Source organism: Colossoma macropomum, unplaced genomic scaffold (genome assembly GCF_904425465.1).
Source record: "Colossoma macropomum unplaced genomic scaffold, Colossoma_macropomum, whole genome shotgun sequence".
Classification (NCBI taxonomy): Eukaryota; Metazoa; Chordata; class Actinopteri; order Characiformes; family Serrasalmidae; genus Colossoma; species Colossoma macropomum.
The window spans coordinates 16,423,142-16,444,565 of NW_023494793.1; the positions used below are offsets into that span (position 1 = coordinate 16,423,142).

The window sequence follows — 21,424 nt, forward strand, 5'->3', positions numbered from 1 at the left end:
ATTTATTAAATTATTCTAATATGATGCTAATATTCTGTAGGTTTCAAACAACTTTTTTTTTTCATGATGGAGACTATTCATATGGCACATATTTTAAAAGATGCGACCAGATCTTGTTTATCAAGTAGCTATTCATAGTGTTTTTGTAATAAAAAATAATCATAAATTATAGTTTATTAGTTACATTATATTTACAGTGTATTATTTAATGATGTACTATATTTTGCCATGCCATTCAAAGTTCTTGTTGTGGTAAAAATACAAACCCAGTTCCAAACAAGTTGGGACAGTAGGTAAATTGCAAATAAAAACAGACAGCAGTGTTTTGTCTTTTACTGATATTTTACTGAAAACAGAATGAAGAAGAGATATTTAATACCATATCAACTAATATTTACCATATCAACTCAGTTGATATGGTAAATATGGTTAAAAACCATCTTGTTTCTGTATTAAATATGACCACATGGGCTCAGAAGTACTTCAAAAAGTCCTTGTCAGTGAACACGGTTTCTTGCTTAGAGTTAATACTCTGCTGTGCAAAGCAGAGGCCATATATCAACAACATCCAGAAACACTGCCAACTTCTCTGGGCTAAAGCTCATCCGAGAAGGGCTGATGGTCTAACAAGTCCAGCTTTTAAAAGGACCATACATTTACATTACATTTACATCATTTAGCAGATGCTCTTATCCAGAGCGACTTACAAAAAGTGCTTTGTCTATCCAGAGAAAGAATCTTCGCCAATTATTGCCAACACAAAATTCAAAAGCCAGCATCTGTCATGGTATAGGTATGTATTAGTGAGTGACTTTGCACATCCATGAAAGCACCATAAATGCTGAGCAACATATGCTGCCATGTAGACAGTGTCTTTTTCAGGAACGCCCTTGCCTGTTTCAGCAAGACAATGCCAAACCACATTCTGTATGTGCAGTGTGGCTTTAGCAGAAGAAAGTGCTTCAGCGTAAGAAAGTGCAGGTGCTAGATTGGCCTGCCTGCAGTCCAGATCTGCCTCCTTTTGAAAATTTGTGGCACGTTATGAATTGTAGTATATGACAACGGAGAGTTAAGTGTTATATCAAGTGTTATATCAAGGAAGAACGGAAAAAAATCCAATTTCACAGCTACAACAATTGATGTCTCAGTTGCCAAACAATTACTGAACGTTGAATAGGTGACGTAAAATAGCGGTAAATGCGACCATCCTAATTTTTTTGGATCATTAATTTAAAGTTAAAATGAAGTAGTTGAAACATTAAATATTGTGTCTTTGTACTGTTTTAATTTAAATACTGGTCAAAAGGGATTTTCAAATCCTTGCTGTTTGTTTTTGTTTACATTTTTCCAACTGTGCTGTTTGGAATTGAGTAACGAATAAACCATCGATTTATGTTGGTGTCTAGTTAATAACATTTCAAGCTATGCTGTATAAGTTATTGAAGTGATTCCAAACTTTAAAATGACTAATCAGATATACAGTCGTCTGCAAAAGTTGGGCCCCCCAGGTCAAATTACATGTTTTGTTGCTTTTCTAAGTGAAAATAAGTAGAACACACTTCTGTACATTTTACTACAAAATTACTGTTTATTTGCAGAATTTACCATGTTAAAAAACATATGTGGCTTGTGCAAAAGGAAAAAAAAACTAGGGTTGTTCAAACTTTTGCATAGAACTGTACTAATCCTAGCTTTGTCCATACAGATTTACTCCAACTTTAGTGAACACCAGTTGTTTGCTGTTTCTTATCATTTGTGTTTTTACAGGTATAGCTCTACCTTCACTGACTTCAGCCTTGTATTTTGGGGCATTCCTGAGTCTTGTGTGGTGTTGGGTGTTGGGTTATTCTATTGATCTGCTGCTTTTTAGCACATTGTGTCTAATGATGACTATATTTAGTGGCGGACACATCCTGATCCTCTACCTCTATCAGCTGCCTCTGTTCCAGCAGCTGGTACCTCCTCAGGACCTTTATGCCAGGTACAACTACAGCAGTCTGACTTTAATATTCAACCTGTTTGATACTGAATGATGGATTTTAGTATATTCTGGAAATGCAGAACATTTAGGTGATGCAGCATTACTGTTTCTGCATTTTATTCATTTTACTGCATTTGTGACCCTACAGAAAGAAATGTTATATTCTCCATATTGCTAATCAAAGGGAGATGTCATTTTAGTTTCTAAATCTATATGTATTACAGTCATATATTCTATATTCTAATAGAATAATATACAATTTTAGTATTTCTGTTCAAACTGTTCAAACAAAAGTTTATGGTTTGTATACTTCTTCCCTTTTTCTCCCATTTCTTTCTCTCTTTCCAAGGCTATTTGGAATGACTGCATTCATCCACACAAATGCATCAGAACCATACAGTCTTGGCCTGCAGGCGGATGTGAGTTGGCCTGTGATAATAAACCCTCTGGTATTATTGGTGCTGTACTACACAATGGTGGCTCTTCTCCAAAAATGGACTTCCACAGCTGAAGAGGTACTTCATTTTTGAAAATAAGCACACAGAAGAGTACTATTACTAGCAGAACCTACAGAATAACAGACTAGCAGAAATAACAGAATAATATAAATCTTGTATGGATTGGATCATTCTGCCGAAGTGGTTCAAAGTCAGAGTTAAGAACACATTTTGGACTCCTAACTGACTTTAGACAAAAATCCTTTTGCTCTGAATGACCCCACAACTTAATTATGTTTATTATGTTAAAACAAATGATTAAACATTCTATTTTGTCACTAACAAAACAATACTTACAGTACAGAATGGTCCATACCTGGAGACTCAGTATCAGTACAGAGCATGACAGTACAAACATCACTCTGTTATAGATAGACATATGGGATCAATTGCATTGAGCTCTGACCACAACATCGTCTTAACATCATGTTGTGCTGATGCTTGTTTGGCCTTTTGACCTCAGTCTGGAAAAGTGGTATGACCACGATGAACATGTCAGGGTAATTAAGCTGTGCCTGTAAGCTTTCCAGTTCTGTAATAAAAGACAGGTGCTGCTAAAAATGTGGCTTGTGTAAGAAGTAGTGCCATATAGTTGTTCTTTTAATGCAAGGTGGCATTGAATTATTTTCATAATTTAAGTGTGGCCTATGTAGCTTTTTTCTACAGTGTGTTTTAAGGCCTACAAATCATATGCCAATTATCAGATCATGTATTTGGCCTGTGTGGATACTTTTTCTTGCATATTTATAGATTCGATTTTGTAGCAGTTTTTTCAAGGACGCAAATCAATGTTGAATTAACATTAGTTGTTTAGTTCACATAAAAAAAAAACATGAACATTAGTCAAGACTGAAAAACCTCTAGTAGTTAAGTATGTGAACTACAACAACAATTAAACTACGTTCGTTACTCTTTCGATCTGCCTCCCCTTTCCAACCATCAACACAAAGCCTTGTCCCTAGAATCGAAAGAGTTCATTTCGAGTTTGCTAGCATTACCAACCACTGCTTCATTTTTTTAGACATAGATGGTAAAAGTATGACATAACACTAACGATGGTTAAGAGAAGATCAAAGTACTCAATAAACAAAATGTTAGTAGCAGAGAATACCACGGCTATAGGCTAGTTTATCTCAGGGTATTGTGCTAGGAACCTAGCTAAAAGATATGGCACCAAGAGAGGGCTACAATATTGCTCTCCTCCCAGCAAAGTGTTTATTTATTGACACTGGCAAATTATGATGACTTTCCATTACATTTCACCTATTTAAGCCTTTTCATCTAATCTTGCTATCCAAGTACTATCCAAACACTTTTTGGTATAGTAGCGTCATTTTTCCAGAGTGAGCATCAAACTCCTGGGTCTCTTTTGTCTAGAGGACATGATTCTGTTAGCACATGTGGTGTTGCCCACTAGGAAATTCACCTGTATTGAAACACTTGACATTTATTTCTTACCGATTTTCTGCTGCGGGAATAGTTGCTAGTGTCTTTGCTGTCCAGTTTTTTCTTCATAATGAGCCCTTACAAGTATTTTAGTGAACATGTTAGCTAGTTATCATCTTTACTTGCACAGGAGTTTGATGCAGTTGACTAGTACTTACATTTCTATGAAGGTGGTTCTAACCGAAAGCATTACTTTACCTGGCATTTTATGTAAAAATGGCCCCACTTTAAACATATTGCATTTACATACCTGTTCAAGAGAAACGTTGCTCATTCTACATCTAGCTTCCTCTCCTTCACATGTAATAAAGCAATTCCAAAGTAGTACAAGGTGCATAAGTAAGTAAAAGCAAGGCAGCAAACATTTCAATCAACAGACTTTCATCAGTTCTACATCTGTTGACTGAAATATTCACTGCCTTGTTTTTAAATCAACTGTGCTACATTTGTCTGGCAATAAAAAAAGTTTTGATGTCTCAGCTTTAAAATGTTTGACTTGGTGGCCTTTCTTCATGTGCAAGTCATTTGGCTACCTTTGCCCTGCATATTTTTGTGTAATTGTTCTTTGACCTGCAGCCAGGTCCATAAGTATTGGGACTCTGATAAAATTTTTGTAATTTTGCCTCTGTACACCACCACACTGGATTTGAAATAAAGTAGTTAAGCTGTGATTGAAGGGTAGACTTTCAGCTCTAATTCAAGGGGTTTAACAAAAATACTGTGTTAACTTTTAAGGGATAACAAACTTTTTTTAGTCCCTCTATTTCACAGGCTCACAAGTAATTGGACAGTTGACTGGTAAGCAGTTTTATGGCCAGGTGTGGCCGGTTCTCTCAATATTTCATGACAAAATGAGGAGATAAAAGGCCTGGAGTTGATTCCAAGTGTTGAATATGCATTTTGTAGCTGTTCATGGGAACTGTCAGTATGTGGTCCAAAGATGTGTTAATGCAAGAAAACTGGGCAAGAGAGATAGCAGTGGCCTTGGAGTGGCCAAATCAACAATTTGGTACATTCTTAAAAAGTAGAAATGCACAGGTGAGCTTGGCAACACCAAAAGGGCTGGAAGACCACGGAATTCTATTCGTAGTGAAGACACACAACTTGACAACATCTGATTGAGTCAAGGACATTCTAGAGGAAAGTCTACAATCAAGAGACACCTTCATGAATGTAAATACAGATGGTTTACCTCAAGATGCAAAGCACCAGTAATACTTAAGAACAGAGAAGCCAGATTAGACTTTGTTAGAAAACATCTAAAAAAAGTCTGACCAATTCTGGAACAAGATTCTTTGGACAGATGAAACCAAGATTAACTTGTACCCAAATGGTGTGAAGAGAAGAATATGAAGAAGGAAAGGAAGGGCTCATGATCTGAAGCATACCACATCATCTGTATACAGATGGTTGAGGCAGTGTCATGACATGGGCACGTACGGCTGCCAGTGGAACTGGATCACTGGTGTTTATTGATGTGACTACTGACAGAAGTAGTAGGATGAATTCTGAAGAGTATAGAGCTTTACTTTCTGTTCAGTCAAATGCTTCAAAGCTGACAGGACAGCGCTTCACAGTACAGATGGATAATGATGCAAAACATATCGCGAAAGCAGCCTAAGGGCTTCTTAAGGCAAAGAAATGGAATGTCCTTAGAAATGGCCGAGTCAGTCACCTCAACTTAACCCAGTTGAGCATGCTTTTCTCTTACTGAAGACAAAACTGAAGGCAAAAAAGACCCACAAACAAGCAGGAACTGAAGCTGGCTATAGTAAAGGCCTGGCAAAGCATCTCAAGGGAGGACATTCATCGTTCGGTGATGTCCATGGGTGACACATTTCAGGCAGTCATTGACTGCAAGGGATTTGCTTCCAGGCATTAAAAATTATCATTATATTTATAATTATGTTAGTTTGTTTGCCTACTTTTGAGCCTGTGAAAATGGTGGGACTGTGTCTGTAATACCTTAACGGTTAATGCAGTATTTTTATTAAACCCCTTAAATTAAAGCCGAAATTCTATCTTCAATCACAGCTTGACTGTGGTGGTTTACAGAGGCAAAATTACAAAAATTGTGTCTCTGTCCAAATACTTATGAAATGTTATGGCACATTTTATTTTATTTTTTTCCCAATATGTTACACATAGCAAAAAAACTTACTTTCATATAGATAATCAACAATACATGTAATTTGACCAGGTGTGTTCTAACTTCTGCATATGGCTGTTTGTCTGTCTCTAACGCATGAGTACTTGTGACCTGAAAGTAGTTATTATCTATAAGGATGACCAAGGAGAGATTGAGAGTCCTGCAAGAGGATCACACATTCCACCCAGTTTCTCAAAGATAGTGGATGGCGATGTCTTCTTGCCTGGAAGGACAGAGGTGACATACAATACAAACACATACACACCTAGATCCATAAACATGATTTTATTTGTTTCAGTACAAGTCATTTATATAGGCAATGCAAGACAGTGACCACATGAATCGAAGGTCTGAAAGAATATGGTTTTAAATGCAGGAGGAAGCAGGGCAATACCAAATACATTTTGTTTTTTAAAATATTTGAACAACATTAATAATTGTTTTATATATGCAACCTCTGACTCAAATGAAAACAAAAACTGTGTTTGAAGCACCTACCATACCTACCTGAACAATCCCACTGGAAGCGGCCTGAGTGCAAATGTTACAACTTACCCCTTAGGTAGTCCTACCTGGGCCATTCTAAGACTAGGGTGCTCCAAGACACTGATGTTCCCTTTTGAAACTATTTCTTGTCTGACTTGCATGTGGGGTTTGGAAGGGAAAATTCCTCTTCACTTTTCACTTTATGACAGAGGCCAAATTACTTGTGCTAAAATACTTTGATATTTGGAGCTAGTCATTATCCCATTTGTCTTGCCTACAGCCCCTATCCCAACTGAAGAGAAGCAGCCCCAAAGCCTAATTTTCTCGCACCAACGTGCTTATGTTTTTGTTATTATTTCAATAATTCTCTTTTTCTCTCGAATTTTGATGGTTGCAAGATCCCAGTAAAGAAAACCCCACACGATTTACCTTAATTCCTGCCTTTACATCACAAAACCTGCAATTTTAATAAGGTTGTGTAGACTTTCTATATTCACTGTTTGATTTAAGTGTTCAAACTATCCTTAGACTTAGTCTGGTTTCAACTTCAGTGTAAGCTGGATGTCTATGCTATTCTGTAAAGCATGAGCAATGTATGTTTTTGTTTTCATCTTCCAGCCAGTCCTCATGATGATAAACAGCTCTTGGCAGGACCGCGATTCTTCTGGGATGAACTCGCTGCCCTCAGACAATGGCTACCCACGCTGCCTTTCCCTTCCGCCGTACACCCAAGATGACTGCTCTTACGGTACCCTCACTGAAATATTTCATTTGTTTGCATAAGCTGTAGAAAATGTATCATGTAATTCTACTGAAAAATTCATTTGACATAATAAGTGCATGGGCAGCACCAGAAACATACTGTGTTGTTTGCACTTATGTTCATTCTCAGGTGTTCACACACATACTCTTGTGGATGAAGAAGAAGCGAGCTGTGAGAGAGATGATGATACCCTGGATGACGTAGAACCCTTGTCAACTTCTGAACCCAGTGCCTTCACTCTGCTGGGTCAGTCCATCATGAGACAGAGCTACGTTAGCGCTCTCATCATAATGATGGTAACACTCTTTGCATGTGTTTATGTGTATGTGTGTTTGGCCGTGTGTCGCTAATTCAGGCTAATTCTATTTGGTCTTTCTATCTTGTATGGAGAAGAGCCATATAGGCACCTACAGTGCTGTAAAAAAGTGTTAAAGTGTTTGCCTCCCTCTGATTCTTTCTATTTTTACACGTTTGTTACGATTAATTGTTTTAGATCTTAAAACAAAAATGAATATAAGAAAAAGGCAACTTAAGTAAACACAAAATATAGTTTTTAAATAATCATTTCATTTTTTGACCAAAAAACTACTTTGACTGATTCTCGCAATACATGAGTACATAAGCTATGATTAGTAACTATTATTTATTTGTATTATTATTTGTTTGAAATATTACTATTTTGTTTGATCTGTTTTCAGGTATGGAGCATCACTTACAATTCATGGCTCACATTTGCTATGTTGGTGTGGTCTTGTGTGATCTGGATGTCAAAGCGTCGACGGCAGTACACCATGCTCAGTGCTCCGTTTCTCGCTGCCTATTGTACTCTGCTGCTGGTGGCTGGGTTTATTAGCTCTCTCCGTTTACATCATGACGAGCTTTTCCCTACTCTCCCCGAGACAGTTTTAGTTGACTTTGATCTTTATGGCTATAAGACACCCTGTCTGCATCTTGGAGCAAAGGTAAGTCATTCTTTATTTACCAACTAGCAAGCTAGACTCCTGCATATTTTAATACACAATTACTGTTTATCTGCTGATTTTAGCATTTTGAAAAAATAAATTGTGGCTACTGCAAAACTTTTGGTACATTTTATACGGTATGTTTTATTTTTTCAAAAAAATTTAAACTCAGTGAATAAACAATCAAAATTTGCAAAATGTCAACAAACATATAGTTGAGTGTTCAAACTTATTATAATATATTGTAATATTTTCATATATTTTTCTAAACTGTATTAATGATTTTCCACCAACTGAGCTGTATGTGATTCTAGGAGTTTTCAGTAAGCTTGCCTGGGCTGAGCAAAGGGTTTTGCTAGTCTTGCTAGCATAGCTGCTAGTGTTCTGTGAATTCAGAAGTGCTAGAGTAGTTGTTTAGAAGGTAAATGTTGGTGCATTTGTACTTCCTAAGTAGAATAATGAAGACAAAAGATGCTACTGATTGGTCATCTGGAGGATTTAAAGGCCACAAAATATAAGACGGCAGATTTACTAAGAGAGACACCAATTATTATTAGAGTCTAATGTGTATATATTTGAGTCTAATGTGCATATATCTCTTATTCTTATATATATATATATATATATATATATATATATATATATATATATATATATATTTTGTGTTTAAGTACTACAAGGGGACCTTCACTCACCTTCAAACATGTGTAATGTAATGTGACAATAAACGTGATTTAATTTGATTTGAATTACCCAGGGTATCCAGGTTTTGAATAACCCCTTATCCAGGTTGGGTTGGTAGAACTTAGTGGGTTATCTAGTAGGAACTTAAATGCAAATGAACATAGGCACAACTTTATAATTAACATACAACCCACACAATATAACCACATGTTTGTCTCACATGCTTTTTGTTTGAAAGTCTGTTTCTGGCAGGTAGGAGACTGTGATTCAAGATTTTGAGAAAAATGACTCAAAACCTGAACAAAATGAAGTATTATTCTGACATATTATGTCGATGTAATTACTTCAACATCAACATAATATGTCAGAAATTCAGTAATATAAGAGATTATTTTTAGTTTCTGTTTTCAGTGAACACATACTTTTTGGCTGATGAGATGAGACGAGTGTGTTTGGAAGCCATGTGATATTGTAAAGTTCCTGTTTAATGTCACTGAGCGCATTCAGGCTGTTTGGGAATTGTGTGATTTTGAGCATAACTTCTTACAGTGCAGCTCTGTTCCATGTATCAAACAATGACTGTGACATTTCTGCCATGCGCATGCAAAAAACAAAGCGCACAGATAAATTATTTATTTTTATTAAAGGTAAATCACTCTGGATAAGAGCGTCTGCCAAATGCTCAAATGTTAATGTATTTACTATCAGCCTGGGTAAATGAGAGTAGGTGCTTTTAGTATAAACTCATAAACTCATATGCAGTGAAGCAAAAGTGCAAGAGAGTAGCGTGACCTTTTCATAGGTGCTGAAGCAGCATTGGGCCCATTTAGTAAGTTGTGATAGCCACTTTTTAACACCAAAATGAAGTTTGAGGCAATACACAACGTTAGTAAATCTGCCTCAAGATGTCCATGTCATGTAACTGAGGCATTGCATATTGAACTTGGTAACATTTTATTCTAATGGTCCTCTGCAGATGCTCAATCTGTCCTTAAGTACAACTAAATATCTATTAAATACAATTTCTAAAACTAGGCCTAACCATCATATTTTTGATAATCAACTACACTCTGTGTCTGTAGATCATCTATTAAGCACCATCAATATAAAGTATGACCCTGAGCTCTATATTTAATTGAGCAAGTCAGATAGAGTGCACATTTATAGAGTGTATAATTATTATAAAAACAACCTGTATTGCATCACAGGATGTTGTTAGGTTCTGGTGAAATTTCCAGCTCCAAATGTGAAGAAAAAGCATCTTTTTGGGGCTAATCTGTTTTAGCGGTATGCCTTCTCTCCTTAGTGGAGTCTGCAGAATGGTAAATCAATGGTGTTTGGCTTTTAGCTGTCCATCCTTTGCTGATAGCTGGAATGTCAAAGGCATCTGTTAGATAAAGGGACATAAATACCACTTTGGCAACCCATAGATGAACCACAACTTTGAGTGGTTGCAGGGATTTGCTTTGAGAAGCTGAAGCACTATCTGAATGCCTACACTGGCCATTCTAGAGTTTAGTTTTGGGCTTCATTTGCCACTCATACTAAAGAAATGAGATGTCTGTTTCTGGTTATTTTATATTTTATATACTTTGCTGATGGTATACACATTCTAAAGGCTTTATCTCAGATATCCTGCTGCTCCTGTGTTGCTAGTTCTGTAGTGTTGAGGCTAAAAATTTGGCAGATTTCATTATGATTTGTATGATTTGTAATAGACATTACCCAAATAATAACAATTAATTCTGCCTTTTTTATTTACAGACGATTTTTGCATTTAATTTCTGGATGTTGCTGCGACAACAGTTGATTGAAAGAAAAGAAGAACAGCAATGGAAAGAGGAGAATCTTCAGGAGGTCAAAATTAAAAGTATTAAAAGAAATCTTTAAGCAGTCCCATATGGGTTACAACCTGTTTTTAAAAAAGAATAATGCAATATTTTTACAACCCCATTTCCAAAAAGGTTGGGATGCTGTGCAAAATGTAAATAAAAACAAAATTCAATAATGTGCAATCTATTTAAAACCTATATTTCAATGAAAATAGTACAAAGACCACAAATCAAATGTTGAAACTGTTGTTTTTTTTTGTTTTTTTTTAAATATATGCCCATTTTGAATTTGATGCCAACAACACATTCCAAAAAAGTTGGGATGGGGGCATGTTTACCGCTGTGTTTCATCACCTCTTCTTTTAACAACACTCTGTAAGTGTTTGGGAACTGAGGAGACCAACTGCTGTAGTTTTTAAAGTGATATGTTTTCCCATTTTTGCTTAACATAGGATTTCAGCTGCTCAACGGTTTAGCGTCTCCTTTGTCGTATTTTTCATTTTATAATGTGCCAAATGTTTTCGGTGGTGACAGGGCTGGACTGCAGGCAGGCCAGTTTAGTGCCCAGACTCTTTTAATACAGAGCCATGCTGTTGTAATACATGCAGAATGTGGTTTGACATTGTCTTGCTGAAATAAGCAAGGCCTTCCCTGAAAAAGACATTGTCTGCATGGCAGCATATGTTGCCAAAACATGTATATATCGTTCAGCATTAATGGTGACTTCACAGATGTGCCGGTCACCCATGCCATGTGCACTAATGCACCCCTACACCAACATGAATACTAGCTTTTGAACTGCACACTGATAACAAGCTGAATGGTCTTTAGCCCAGAGGACTCAGTGTCCATGATTTCCAAAAAGAAATTCAATTTTGATTTGTTGGACCACAGAACACTTTTCCACTTCCACTTCACCTCAATGGGAGCATTTCTGGATCCTGTTTATATATGATTTCTTCTTTGCATTTAAGAGTTTTATTTAGCATTTGTGGATGCAGCGATGAACTGTTTTCACAGACAGTGTTTTTCAGAAGTGTTTCTGAGCACATGCAGTGATCCACTACAGAATAATGTCTGTTTTTAATGCGGTGCCGTCTGAGGGCCTAAAGATCATGGCTAGCAAATACTGGTTTTTGGCTTTGTCCCTTGCATACAGAGATTTCTCCAGATTCTCTGAATCTTTTAATGTTATTGTGTCCCATTGATGATGAAAAGCAAAAGTTCTTTGCTATTTCATGTTGAGAAACGTTATTCTTAAATTGTTGCACTATTTGATCATGCAGTCTTTCACAGAGTGGTGAACCCCTCCCCATCTTTACCTCTGAAAGACTCAGCCTCTCTGGGATGCTTTTTTATGCCCAATCATGTTACTGACCTGTTGCCAGTTAACCACCAGGTGTTTTTTTAAGCATCACACAATTTTACCTGCCTTTTGTTGCCCCTGTCCCAACTTTTTTGAAATGTGTTGTTGGCATCAAATTCAAGATGGGCAAATGTTTTTCAAAAAACAATAACATTTCTCAGTTTCAACATTTGATATGTTGTTCTTGAAGCATTTTCAATTTGCATTTTGTTTTTATTTACATTTTTCACAGCATCCCAACTGTTTTGGAAATGGGGTTGTATTATAACAGCACACTGTAGGAGATTAAATATGAAATGCAAAAGCTAGTCTCACAATTTATTCCACAATTCCAATACTTCTGTACTCTAAGATTAATTATTAATGTAAACATAGTTTGATACACTGTCTGTCCAAAAGTATTCAGACAACCCTTCCAATTTTTTAATTCAGCTGCTCTCATTGTTGAAACAGGTGTTCAAATACACACGTACTTGTATACTTGTGTACTTGTATAATCTCCGTAGAAAAACATTGCCAACAGAATGAGATGCTCTGGAGCAGCCACACATGAGCCTAATTTCACCGTACCTGCTGCCAAGCATCGGCTAAAGGTGTATGAAGTCCCCCAGCACTGGGCCCTGGAGCAGTGGAACTGTGTTCTCTGGAGTGATGTGGCTCCATCCAATACTTTTTAGACGAGCTGGAGTTTGCAATCAGATCCTCACAGCAGTGTTCCCTCATGTAGTGTAAAGTTTTCCCAGAAGAGTAGAGGCTGTTACTGCTGCAAAGATGGGAGAAAGTCCCTATTAATACCCTTGATTTCAGAAAAAAGAGTTAAAACTTTTGGACATATAGTGTATCTCAGGGATGTCAAAATTAGAATTCTTTGCAAAGCACATTTGAAGTAAGATGTGTCAGAAAACCTTTGTGTGTGTGTGTGTGTGCTTGGCTTTGTAGCTGATGAGGGTGAGTCATCTAGGATGGTGACTATATTAGGAGCATTTATTAAAGGCACTTTAGTAAAGTATTGGATCCTCTGCTGCTGCTCCATGTTCTTCATCATCAGCTTCTCTGGGAAAGTAGTTGTCTACAAAATCCTCTACATCTGCCTTTTTCTCTTCTGTGCTGTTCTCTACCAGGTGAGCTAGTATTTGTATGTTTTTTTTCCTCCACATCCTCCTCTTTCAAACATGACTGCTTAAAAGCCATCAGAGCAGCTATGAATAGGGCTGAACGATTAATAGTTTTGTATTGAAATCCCAAATTTGAAGAGTGCAATTTTCAAATTGTCATTTTTATTATATCCTAAATTATTTAATGTTGGCTTAACAAGTTTTAAGTTGGGAAATTTAACCTAAAACAATTTAGCCAAAAGCCTGGAGCTTAATTTACAGGAAACACTCACATTTAAAATGCAATTAGATTTTATTTTATTTTTTATTATCAAATTAGTGTACAGACATGTGCAGAGGTTTGAATACCCTTTGTCAAATTCCATTTTCTTGATTTTCTAAGTGAGTTTTTTCTAAATGAAAATAAGTTAACATATCCTCTCCAGAGGACAAACTTAAATATTTTTTTCTGCAAATTGTAGTGCACAATTTCTAATTATTTGAGTTTAACATATTGTAAAAATAACACATGAAATATTGAATGTGCCCAACTTTTGCATGTCACATTTCATGTTTTATTTTTTTTGTAGTATGTAAAATTCAGTAAATAACTAGTAATTGTGCATTAAAATGTGAATAGAAGCATGTTCTCTATAGAGAATGTGTTCTTAGTTTCATGTAGGAAATCAGCAAAACAATAATTTGACCAGGGGCCCCCAACTTTTGCATTTGACTGTAATTAGTATAGAGTGTAGAGTAGAATAGCAAGAAGACTGTATGCTGGGATTCTGTCTCAGCTCTGCTCTGCTTTCTCTCCTGTGTAGGTGCATTATGAAGTATGGCGCCGTGTTCTGAAGTACTTCTGGGCTATAGTGGTTGGATATTCCATGCTGGTGTTGATCCTGATTTACATGTACCAGTTTAAGACTGTCTCAGGCCTGTTTCGTCAGATCATAGGCATGTCGGAAGAGGGGTAAGTGCAGCAAATATCTATGTACTATTACCATGTCCTCATTTCTCATCTGTTTTATATCTGTTACTTTGTGTGCTAATGACCACTGCTCTCACTGGTTGTCTCAGTGGACAGGGTGGAATAAGGGGGGTGGTGACTTGGCTGTGTTAGAGAGCTCAACGATGGCTACAGCAGAAAACAGTATAGAGACCATATATGACTTTTCTAAGCTTGTTTACACTGAGTTCAGATACAGTCACTAAATCAGGGTCATGTGTCAGCCAAGAATGTCATCACATAGTAATGTTCAATGCATCACCTTTGTAATTTGCTTTGTAAGAAGCTTTTGTTTACCCGAATGCTGCCACTATATTGATAATTTCTGCTAGCCTAGTAATGGGGATTTAATTGTTATCCTAATACCAAGTAAACGGTGGTATATGTTTACTTTTTATAGCAGCTCTCTAGATCTCAGATATTTTAAGCTCGTAAGACATTTAGATAACATATTCTTTACTTTGGATATTATAGTTGGGATGTTGACTCAACATTAAAGATTTAAACTCAAAATCTGCTTCTGAATATTATTAGCTTTAGCTTTATAGCTTAGCTTATATAGCTGAGCTAGGTGCCCAGCTTGCTCTGGTGGACCTTTTTCACACTTCCTTATTTGACGCAATGTAAGTAGTAGGAAAAACAGCGGCAGCGTTTACAAATGTAGATAATGCAGAGGACTCCAATTTTTACGTTCTCATTAAATATGTTGTTTGTTTTGTGGAGCAGTGTTCATTTTCAGAGAGGTGCAAGGTTCAGGGTTGACAAACCCTTGTTGTGTTGTCAAATAGGTAATTCTTGAAGAAAAGCTTGTAGACCTTGTCAAGATTGGTCCTCTCTGAAAATGAAAACTGAATGATGTTTTTCGTGGAAAAAATAGGCAAATACTTTAAAAAGGACATATAAATAAGCTAGTCCTTTACATTAGTCCTTACATCCTTTACTGCCACTGTTGTTTTCCCTACTATGAAAACTTCTACTGCGTTGAATATTACGTTATAGTATATATTCAATAATAGTATGTTGGGCATGTAGCTAAGCAAACAGCTAAGGCTAAAAATATTCAGAGACAGGTATTGTTTTTAATTCTTTACTGACTGTAGGAAGGAAAGAATATGTTACTTGAATGTCCTTTATATGCTTCAAATGTCTGTATTTAATCTAGAGAGCTGCTATAAAATTTAAATATACACCACCATAAGCTAACATAACATTAACATGACAAAAATTAAATCCCCATTACTAGGCTAGTGAAAATAAGCATTATATTAGTGGTGGCAAGCATGTAAATATAATCTTCTTACAAAGCAAATTATAAAGTTTCTGTGTAATGGCTGGCACATGCTCATGATTTAATGACTGGCTCTCAGCATAAACAAGCTTAAAAAGTCGAACACATACGGTATTTTATACTATTGCTATAGTTATGTTTCCCTGCTATGAGAAATTCTGCTGCATCAGATATGACAGTGTGAAATGGGACTATTCACCCACAGTGAGCTTGTGAGCATCAATAAATGGTAGAAATTTTATAGGCATTGAATATTTGCTGGTGTTTCCGAACAAGTTCTCGAATGCTTGTTATCAATATCATCTTAAAACAATATTTACATTTCATAATTAACCATATTTTATGTATGTTTGATTGTTATTTTTAGCTCACTTTCTAATCAAAATATTCCAGTGTTTAATTTGAAAAAAAAAAGTTTTTCACATTCATCCATTTTTATGATGCATACACCAAATATGCCATGTCGTTCAACAGTCAAAACTATGGCTAAACAAATGAATGTTTCTATTTTTGTAAATATTGTTTGCCATTTTAATATCTTTCACTAACTTTTTTAGCTTCAGTCTTTTAAAGAAAAAGGGTGACTTTGCGAAATTGTAGGAAAGATACTGGCTGTGTTTAGCTTTTAGCTAACATTACATGAGTATAACGTAATTTGTAGCCTAATATCAAGTCCATTGTTAAGTAATTGTGGTTTTATCCTGGTTTTATGATAAATTGTTTTGTTTACAACTGAATGACAAGCCTTTAAGTCTACAATTTGTAGATACAATGACAAACAATGTATATGTGAACTGGCATATGTGATCTTCTTTCAGAGCATATATTTTAATGATAGCTATCAGGATGTACTAAGAGTTACGATGAGCTTACATTTTTGTGGCATTGTCAGGCTGCGGGACCTGGGCCTGGAGCAGTTTGACATGGTGGAGTTGTTTGCACAGATCTTGCTTCCTGCTGCCTTTCTACTGGCCTGCATCCTACAGCTCCACTACTTCAATAGTGACTTCCTCTCTCTCACCGACCTACAGAATGTACCTGTGCGTAATGGTGCAACCAGGTGGGTCAATCACTCCCACAGAAATTGATATTGACTGAACACGTGTAAGCAGATGCTGTGCCAGTTTTCAGCAGTGAGGCTGAACAACAAAAAGTCCCCAATTTTAAAGCAGCATGATTTCCATAGCACTGATCAGACATGATGAGGTTTAAAGTCAAGCTCAGAAGTGTTTAAAGATCAGAACTGGATTTTCCAAAAGCGTTAGCACAAAGATTGTTCTTAAATGGTAGTGCAAGCATCACACTGAACACTCTCTCTACCAATTGAGATGATCTTGACATTAAGATGTTTTTGAGAAACTGGGCCTAATCTGTTTTTTAAAGCACAGATCTCACCATCATTGTGAAGATGAGCATAAACTCATCATCATCATCATCATTAACCGCTTAGTCCAGCTAGGGTTGCAGTAGCAGTTGGGAGAGCAGAGAATCCCAGACGACCCTGTCCCCCACAACTTCCTCCCCAAGCCGCTCCCAGGCCAACCTGGAGATATAATCCCTCCAGCGCGTCCTAGGACGACCCCAGGGTCTTGTCCCGGTAGGCCGTGCCTGGTACACTCCCACTGGGAGGCGTCCAGGGGGCATCCGGATCAGATGCCCGAACCACCTCAGCTGGCTCCTCTCAATGTGGAGGAGTAGCGGCTCTACTCAGAGCTCCTCCTGGATGGCGGAGCTCCTCATCCTATCAAATAGAGTGTAGCCCGCCCCCCTACGAAGAAAGCGATCTCATTCTTTCGGTCATTACCCATAGCTCATGACCATAGGTAAGGTTCGGGATGTAGACCGACCGGTATACAGAGAGCTTCGCCTTACGGCTCAGCTCCCTCTTCACCACTACAGTCCGGTACAGCGACCGCATTACTGCTGCCCCCTGTCCCAGCCTGCGGTCGATCTCACGATCCCTCTTCCCATCACTCGTGAACAAGACCCCGAGATACTTAAACTCCTCCACCTGGGGCAAGTCCTTTCCCCTTACCTGGAGTCAGCATGCCATCCTTTTCCAAGCTAAGACCATGGACTCAGACTTGGAGGTGCTGATCCACATGCCAACCGCTTCACACTCAGCTGCAAACTGCTCCAGTGTGCGCTGGAGGCATCCATGTGATCCAGCCAAAAGAACAACATCATCCGCAAATAGCAGAGACGCCACCCTCCGGCCTCCACACATAATGCCCTCCTGACCATGGCTATGCCTTGACACCCTGTCCATGAACATCACGAACAGGAGTGGAGACAGGGCACAACCCTGGCGGAGTCCAACGCTAACACTAAAAGAGTCCGAATTAATGCCGAGTATACAAACACAGCTCTCACTCCAGGAGTACAGAGATTGAATGGCCCGGAGTAGCAGCCCCGGCACCCCATACTCCCAGAGGACCTCCCACAAGATATCTTGGGGAACACGGTCATAAGCCTTCTCCAAATCCACAAAACACATGTAGACTGGGTTGGCAAATTCCCATGCCCCCTCAACAATCCGTGAGAGGGTGAAAAGCTGGTCCATTGTTCCACGGCCTGGACGGAATCCGCATTGTTCCTCCTCAATCCGAGGTTCAACTATCGGTCGAAGTCTCCTTTCTAGCACCTTGGCATAGACTTTCCCAGGGAGGCTGAGCAGTGTGATACCCCGATAGTTGGCACACACCCTCCGGTCCCCTTTCTTAAAAATAGGGACCACCACCCCGGTCTGCCAGTCCAAGGGTACTGTTCCTGAGGTCCATGCAATATTGCAGAGGCGTGCCAGCCACGACAGCCCCACAATATCCAGAGCATCTCCGGACGAATCTCATCCACCCCCGGTGCCTTGCCACTGAAGAGCTCGCCAACTACCTCAGTGACCTCCACCAGGGAAATGGAGCTTGACACGCCAGAAGCCTCTGACCCTGACTCCCGTGAGGGAGGCATGTCTCCCGGATTAAGAAGTTCCTCAAAGTGCTCCTTCCACCGACCGACAATATCCGCATTTGAAGTTAGAGTTTCTCCACCCTGCCGAATACAGCTTGGGCGCAGCCACCCCGACTGCTCCTGAGTCGCCGGACAGTCATCCAGAACCTCCTTGAGGCCAACCTAAAGTCTTTTTCCATGGCTTCTCCAAACTCCTCCCAAGCCCTGGATTTTGCTTCTGCCACCGTTGTGGCTGCCACCTTTTTTGCCTATCGGTACCTATCTGCTGAGTCGGGAGTCCTTCGGGCCATCCAGTCCCTAAAGGCCTCTTTCTTCAGCTTGATGGCCTCCCTCACCCCTGGTGTCCACCAGGGGGTTTTTGGTTTACCGCCCTGACAGGCACCAACAAGCTTTTGGCCACAGCTACGCCCGGCAGCTTCCACAATGGAGGTTTTGAACAGGGTTCGTTCAGACTCCATGTCCCCTACCTCCTCCGGGACATGAGAAAAGCTCTCCCGGAGGTGGGAGTTAAAATCTTTCTGAACAGGGGCCTCCGACAGTCGTTCCCAGCACACCCTCACTATTCGCTTGGGCCTACCGGGTCTGACCATCGGTCTTTCCTGCCATCTGATCCAACTCACCACCAGATGGTGATCGGTTGACAGCTCAGCGCCTCTCTTCACCTGATCGACAAAGTCGACCATTGACCTATGACCCAAGGAGCTCTGGTACCATGTACACTTATGAACATCCTTGTGTTCAAACTTTGTGTTTGTTATGGACAATCCATGCCTGGCACAGAAGTCCAATAACAATTCACCATTCGGGTTTAGATCGGGCAGGCCGTTCTTCCCAATCACGCCTCTCCAGGTCTCCCAGTCATTGCCAACATGAGCATTGAAGTCTCCCAAGTAAGACTATGGAGTCTGTAGGCGGGACCCTTTCCAGAACCCCGCCCACTTGCTCCAAGAAGGCTGAATACTCCGACCTGCTGTTTGGTGCATAAGCCCACACAACAGTCAGAGTTTTCCTCTCTGCGATTTTAATTCGCATTGAGGCGACCCTCTTGTCCACCGGGACAAACTCCAACTGCACGGCTGCCAGCCGGGGACTCGTGAGTATCCCCACACCCGCCCGGCGCCTCTCACCCTGTGCAACCCCAGAGTAGGAGAGGGACCATCCTCCTATCAAGGAGTTTGGTTCCAGAGCTGACACTGTGGGTGGAGGTGAGCCCAACTATATCTAGTTGGCAACTCTCAACCTCCCACACAAGCTCTGGCTCCTTCCCCCCCAGTGAGGTTACATTCCACGTACCAAGAGCCAGTTTTTGCCGCAGAGGCCTAGGCCACCAGGGGCCTCCTCGCAATCTCCCACTGCCTATACGGCACTGCACCGCTCCCCCATGCTGGACCTTGCGGGTGGTGGGCCCACATGGTCTCCCCACGTTGCCTCTTCGGGCTGAGCCCGGCCGGGTTACATGGGCTGCCTGGCCACCAGGCGCTCACCGGGGGACGCTACCCCCAGGCCTGGCTCCAGGGGTAGGTCCCAGTGACCCTCTCCCGGGCAGGGTACATAATTGTCCATGTCCATTTTTCATGGAGGATTTTTGGATCGAGTTAGTCTGGGTCTTCACTCCAGATCTGTTCGCCCTGGGAGACCCTACCAGGAGCATACTGCTGCCAACGACTTAGCCCTGAAGATCCCTAGACCACACAAGCCCTTCCGCCTCGACAAGGCCCCGATCCAGGAAGGGCATAAGCTCTATTTACACAAACATTGTGAATAGGGCTATGTGCTTCATCTAGACCACTGTAGTTGTGCCGTCATTTTGTAGTCGACGCCATGCTTTTATGCCCATATTAGGAACTTCGGGTCTAAGCTCCATTTCTCTATGGCCAGAATGAATAGGGTTTTTGATAAACCGCCTCTATAGCCCCCTGTGTTAAATAAAAATGTTCAGAACCCGATACGTTTTGTCCTGTGAACATTCTCCTCTCGAATACCACTGGATCCTCTAAATTACGAGGTCATTAAATTGTTGAAATATGAATATTGCTACATGTGAGCTACAGCTACTGCGCACTGAATTCATGTCATTAGACTGACAGCCTCCTCAAGCAGTTTATCACCCCCTGATAAACTGATTTAGGCTATCGGAGGATCCAGTGGTATTCGGGAGAAAAATGTACACAGAACAAAACGTATCAGGTTCTAAAGATTATTATTTAACACAGGGGGCGATAGAGGCGATTTTTTGAAAACCCTATTCATTCTGGCCATAGAGAAATGGAGCTTAGACCCGGAGTTCCTCATATGGGCATAACGAGGACTACAGAATGACGCATGACTACAGTGGTCTATTGCTTTTAGCTATTGCTTGAATTAGAGTGCAGTAAGCAAAGATGTTGCTCACATAGAAGTACAGAAGTTGTTCGAGTTCCACAGTTAAATATTAGAATCTATCACTACAGTAAATAGCAAAAACGAGCCAGACTAGGATCATCCTGCTTACCTTGATGGACCTAATTTTACCTAATGTCAACATAGATGTGAACTTTAATCATCATGTCTGAACTCCTTTGAATTCAGAGAAGAAGAACTCGGAGAGACTCTGACCTTGATATCAGATACGTAAGTTCATTCATTAATAGTGCAACTATGTATTTTGTTCATTTCATTTCACCCCATCACTTCTGAATAAACCTTACTTCATTTTGTACCATGTAAAAAATAGTTTACGATTTATAGTGGTGTGCTGATTTGTCTCTTTTAATGAAGCAGTTTGGAAATGGGCCAAGTTGTGGCACTTTATCTATCTATAGCTGTCAGTTTAGAGGGTCATTTCTATATGGTAGGGGGTCTATATGGTAATATGATTCTGAGGTCAAGATTCCATTCAATTTCCAATAATAAAATAATCCCTA

At 39.5% G+C, this 21,424-nt stretch overlaps 1 protein-coding gene across 1 annotated transcript in view; it reads left to right on the forward strand.

Annotated features, from left to right (window-relative positions):
* si:dkey-11f4.7 (piezo-type mechanosensitive ion channel component 2) overlaps window positions 1-21,424 on the forward strand; it is a 74,584-nt gene that overhangs the window by 15,312 nt on the left and 37,848 nt on the right. Inside the window, exons 7-16 of the mRNA XM_036579718.1 lie at window positions 1,768-1,981; window positions 2,331-2,496; window positions 7,178-7,307; window positions 7,452-7,618; window positions 8,021-8,284; window positions 10,733-10,838; window positions 13,106-13,287; window positions 14,085-14,233; window positions 16,450-16,617; window positions 21,090-21,131. Coding sequence (XP_036435611.1) covers window positions 1,768-1,981; window positions 2,331-2,496; window positions 7,178-7,307; window positions 7,452-7,618; window positions 8,021-8,284; window positions 10,733-10,838; window positions 13,106-13,287; window positions 14,085-14,233; window positions 16,450-16,617; window positions 21,090-21,131 — 1,588 coding nt within the window. The remainder of the gene's footprint in view (window positions 1-1,767; window positions 1,982-2,330; window positions 2,497-7,177; window positions 7,308-7,451; window positions 7,619-8,020; window positions 8,285-10,732; window positions 10,839-13,105; window positions 13,288-14,084; window positions 14,234-16,449; window positions 16,618-21,089; window positions 21,132-21,424) is intronic.